Source organism: Eimeria tenella, genomic scaffold (assembly GCF_000499545.2).
Source record: "Eimeria tenella Houghton genomic scaffold, Eth_scaff875, whole genome shotgun sequence".
Lineage (NCBI taxonomy): Eukaryota > Apicomplexa > Conoidasida > Eucoccidiorida > Eimeriidae > Eimeria > Eimeria tenella.
The window spans coordinates 1-4,984 of record NW_013545990.1 but is presented as its reverse complement, the minus strand read 5'-3'; the positions used below and the strand labels follow the sequence as shown (position 1 = coordinate 4,984).

Here is a 4,984-nt window from a genome sequence, read left to right as displayed (position 1 = left end):
CTCCTGCATTTTCGCTGCTGCTGCTGCATTTGCTGCTGCTGCTGCAGGCTGCTGTCCCCTTGTCTCGAAGCAATTTCCCAATACAGAGTAGACCGAATGCTCACGCGGCTGATGCAGGGCGGCAGGAGCAGCAGCAGCAGCAGCAGCGACGACGCAGAAGCAGGCGTTACTGCCGAGTGGGGCACTGCAGCAGCAGCAGCAGCAGCAACAGGCGCGCATTCGCAGAAGCCGCAGCAGCAAAACGCGCTCGGCCTCAAGCCGCAGCTGAGCTTCTCCGTCCTAGCTGAACTGTTCCTGCGTAGGGAAAGCGACCAGCAGTTGGTAAGGCTTGCTGCTGCTGCTGCTGCTGCAGTAGCTGCTGCTGTGCTGCTGCAGCAGCTGCTGCTGCGTTGCCGCAGTGGGGCTTCTTTGCGCATCCACGCCTGCTTCGTGTTCCGAATAGATTCGTGCCTCTTCATGCATTGCTAGTGCTGCTGTTGCCTTTGCTGCTCCTGCTGCATTTGCTGCTGCTGCTGCGTTTGCTGCTGCTGCTGCTGCTGCAGGCAGAGAGATTGCACCGCCTAAATGAGGGACGCCGCAGAGTGAAGCACCGGCTTAAGGCTCGAGGGGGTTCGGGGGGAGGCCAAGCATGCAAAACAGACGAGGTGCTGCTGCTGCTGCTCTTGCTGCTGCTGCTGCTGCTCTTGCTGTTACTGCAGCTCTTGCTGCTGCTGCAGCTCTTGCTGCTGCTGCACTTGACGCTGCTCCACGTTCCGCATCTGCGCTTGCTGCTGCTGCATCTTCTGCTGCTGAGCTGCTGCTTCTGCTGCTTAATGTGCAGGCGGACGCGTCAGCGAGCATGGGGGTATCTGCAGCAGCAGCAGCAGCAGTGGCAGCTGACTCTGTTGCTGCTGCAGGCAGCAGTAGAGGGCCATCGGGCTTTAGTGAGGGACAGCAGCAGCCGCAGCAGCAACAGAGACCAGAAGAAGTAGCTCTGGAAAAGGCCCAAGAGTTTGCAGAGGTGAGTTGCTGCTGCTGCAATTGCTGCTGCTGCTGCCAGGATTGTGCGCCGGACATACTGCAGCAGCAGTTCTAGCAGCAGCTGTTTTTGCGGATATCTGCTGCTGGAGCACACCCTTTCTCCCCTTGACCGTGCTGCTGCTGCTGCTGCTGCACTGTTGCTGCAGGTCGCTCACAGCCAACGGCTGCTGCTGCTGCGGCTAACGCCTTTAGACCTTCGGATGCTGCTGCAAATCCCAGCAGCAGGAAGCATCATTCCTCTCTCCTTTAGGTTCGGCGCCCTGCTACTGCTGCTGCTGCTGCTGCTGAAGCAGCAGCTTACTGGTCCCCGCTTAATTAAAGCCACATCCTCGAACTGCAACAGATTCAGCAGCAGCAGCGTCTGCAGCAGCTGCTGCTGTTGCTCCGGTAGACTTATTTTTGACACTGCTGTTGCTGCTGCTGCTGCAGGAATCGTTTGCTGCAGTTTTTAGAGCTGCTGCACTTCGACCTGCAGGCAGAGCCCCCGCGGCTGCCTCCCGCTGCTGTCCGTCTTGCTGCTGCACCTCCTTCTACGCCGCTGCAGCAAATGGCTTTCTCGCAGCAGCAGCAGCAGCAGCAGCAACAGCACTACTTCCAGCACCACATGCAGCAGCAGCAGTCTGCTGCTGCTGCTGCCAGCAGGCAGCACCTGGCGCATGCAGCCAATGCAGCAGCGTCCAGCGCTCCTGCTGCAGCTCCCCTAGTGCCGACAGCAGCAGCAGCAAATCTTGCTGCTGCTGCTGCTGCTCAAGCAGCTGGCGAGGGCGCTTCTCGGGTCCACGAGTCTGCAGCAACTGCTGCTGCTGCTGCTGCTTCTGGGGGCGGTGCGGCGGGCGTGACGCCGGCGAGCTCCGCAGCAGCAGCACCAGCAGCAGCAGTACCAGCAGCAGCAGCAGCAGCACCTGCCGCTGCTTCCCAGGCCACTCCTGGGGCCGCCTCGGGGGGCTCTCAGCCTGCTGAGCCAAAGAAAAGAGGGGGCGGAGTTGCAACAAAGAACAGAAACCGGAAGAAAGCTGCTGCTGCTGCTGCTGTTGCTGCAATTGTGCTCGAAGCAGAAGACAAGAAGCGTGCTGCGCTGCTGCAGCAGCAGCAAGAGCTCTTCATGCAGCAGCACGGGCTTAACCCTGCCTTCCACGAGCAGTTTTTTGGGCCGCACGTCAGTGCCCAGACGCAGGAGCAGCTGCTGCAGCAGCAGCAGCAGCAGCAGGAGCAGCTGCATCAGCTACAGCAGCACTTGCTGCGAGGCTGCAGCGCCAGCGCCCATGCGCTGCAGCAGCACCAGCTGCAGCAGCAGCGAACCGCGGAGGAGGTGCAGCGCCATCGCGCGGCTGCGGCTGCTGCTGCTGCTGCTGCTGCTGCCTCCGCGTCTGCTGCTGCTGCTGGTGCGGGCCTGCCAGCAGCGGGACACCCGCTGCAGCAGCAGCACGCAGCAGCAGTAACTGCCGCAGCAGCAACAGCAGCAGCAGCCCGCGACAAACGGCAGCAGCAAGCCTCCCTGCCGCGCTTCGCAGACTCAATAGCAGCAGCAGGAGGGACATCAGAGCTTCTTATTCCAGAAGTAGACGAGGAGGACTTCCTTTGAGCTGCAGCAGCAGCAGCAGCAGGGTCTGCTGCTGCTGCTGCGGCGCGATTTGCTGCTGCGGCGGCAGCAGCACAGTCTGCTGGTCTGCTGCCGCAGCAGTAGCAGGCGCTGCGACAGCAGCAGGAGCAGCGGCCAAGACGGCAGCAGCTTTAGAAGAGGCTCACGCAGCTGCTGCTGCGCTGCAGCGAATTGCACCAGCAACAGCAGCAAGAGAAGCAGCAGCAGCGCAGCAAGGCAAGAAGCAACCGAACCCGGCTGCTAGGCCAACTGCTGCTGCAGCTGCCGCTGCAGCAGCAGCAGCAGCGGCAGCTTGCCAGGTTGCACTTGTTTATTTTGCTCTCCAGGATTTAACAAAGAGGAACTTCCTTTTTGTGTCTGTCGCATTTTTATTTCTTTTCTTTTGCTGCAGCAATTGTCTTCGCTCTTTTTCTCTTTTGTTTTCAATCATTTTTTACTTCTTTTGTCTTCTATTTCTTTTTTCTTTTTTTGATTTCTCTTTGTCTCCTTTTATTTTCGTTTCTTTTGTCTCTTTTTGTCTTTTTTCCTTTTTGTTTCTTTTTCGTCCTTCTAATCACTTTTGGCCTTTAATTCATTTCTTTTATTTCTTTTATTTCCTTTCTTTTTTAACTTTTCTTTATTTTTTAGTTTTCATCTTTTCTGCCATTTTCTGTTAATGGCTTTTATTGCCATTTATATTTAAAACAATGCTTTTGCCTCTTTTATTGTTCCTGGGGCTCACTGAGAAGTGGAAAAGTCAAAAAGAGATAAAAAGAAGTCGAAAAGAGGTAAAAAAGAAGCAAAAAAAGACAGAAAAAGACAAAAATAAACAAAGGAAGAAGGAGATAACATTCAAATAATCAAAAGACAAAAAAAGGACGAAAAATGACAAAAAAGAAAAACTTTTGAGCCAATTTGCTGCTTCTCGCTGAGGCCACTTCGCCCGCGGGCTGTCTGTACACCCCAACTAGGTGCAGCAGGCAGCGGCAAAGAAGGAAAACAAGATAAAAATAAAATAATAATAATAACAATAATAAATAATAATAATAATAATAATAGTAATAATAATAAATGTGTAAATAATAATAAAAACAAATAAGGGTAAGTGGAGAGGCCTCGCGAGTGTCCGGACAGTGCCAGAAGCACCACAGAAAAACAAAAAAGAAAAAAATGAAATTACAAATTAAAATGAAATTCAAAAATTAAAATAAAATTCGAAAATTAAAAAAAGGAATTCAAAAAGATAAAGAAAGACAACAACGATCAGTTGGGGTGTATGTACACCCCAGCTCTTTTTCGCTTTCCCATTTTTTCTTTTCTGTTCTTTTTGCTGCTCGGGTGTATCTACAGTTCCTGGAGCCGCTGCTGCACTTAAAGGCTTTTCTATTTTTTTATTTTCGTCTTTTATTTATTTTATTTTGCTGCTGCGCTGCTGCTGCTTCTTGCTCTCCTTGTGTCACTTGCCTCGCAGCAGCGCAGCAGCAGCCTCGCCGGTAGCCAGCTAGCTGCTGCTGCTGCTGCTGCTGCAACGGAAGCCGCTATATGTGCAAACTGCGCAGCAGCAGCGAAAATGCAAGGACAGCAACAGCAGCAGCAACAGCTGCAGCAGCAACAGCTGCAGGACTGCAGCAGCAACAGCTGCAGCAGCAGCAAAACAGCCGCAGCAGCAACAACAGCTGCAGTAGCAAAAACAGCTGCAGCAGCAGTACCAGCTGCAGCAACAGCAACAGCTGCAGCAGGAGGAACAGCTGCAGCAGCAGCAGCAGCTGTGGTGGCAGCAACAGCTTCGGCAGCAGCAACGCTTCGGCAGCAGCGACAGCTGCGGTAGCAACAGCTGCAGCAGCAGCAACAACTGCAGTAGCGACACCAGCTGCAGCAGCAACAAAAGCTGCAGCAGCAGCAAGAGCTGCAGCGGCAACAACAGCTGCAGCAGCAGCAACAGCTGCTCGTGCTCGCCGTTGGGCGGCGACGCCCGTGCTGCAGCAGCAGCTAGCTGCTGCAGCAGCAAACTGAGAGGACAAATGACAAACAAAATAAATAAATAAATAAATATGCAGCAAAGGAGTTGGGAGGGGCTGCTCCTGCTGGCTGCCAAGACACCGAGACCCGCTGCAGCAGCAGCAGCAGCAGCAGAGCAGCTGCTGTTAGTGCTGCTGCTGCTGCTGCTGCGTGGGCCCCCCCAGGTGGGGCCCCCCAGAACCTTCGCCACCACTCAATGTGTCTCTGGCTTTAAATAAATAAATAAAACGCTTTTTAGTTTTAATTTTTGAGGTGTATAGACAGCTGAATCGGCAGCAGTCGCGCTGGCCACTGCTGCGGAGTCCGTACACCTGAAATTAGCTGGGCCTCGAGACAGCCTGCAGCAGCAGCAGCAGCAGCAGCAGC

At 54.1% G+C, this 4,984-nt stretch overlaps 2 protein-coding genes across 2 annotated transcripts; both read left to right on the top strand.

Annotated features, from left to right (window-relative positions):
* Nucleotides 1-96: 96 nt before the first annotated feature.
* ETH_00002340 (uncharacterized protein) lies at nucleotides 97-2,602 on the top strand (the record flags this gene model as incomplete). The annotated part of the gene is made up of 5 exons (XM_013380778.1): nucleotides 97-321; nucleotides 543-644; nucleotides 821-1,000; nucleotides 1,167-1,270; nucleotides 1,450-2,602. 5 exons carry the CDS (start codon nucleotides 97-99, stop codon nucleotides 2,600-2,602), a joined length of 1,764 nt encoding a protein of 587 aa, XP_013236232.1.
* Nucleotides 2,603-4,141: 1,539 nt separating this feature from the next.
* ETH_00002335 (uncharacterized protein) lies at nucleotides 4,142-4,612 on the top strand (the record flags this gene model as incomplete). The annotated part of the gene is made up of 1 exon (XM_013380777.1): nucleotides 4,142-4,612. The coding sequence occupies one exon, from the start codon at nucleotides 4,142-4,144 to the stop codon at nucleotides 4,610-4,612; it is 471 nt and encodes a 156-aa protein (XP_013236231.1).
* Between the last annotated feature and the right edge of the window lie 372 nt (nucleotides 4,613-4,984).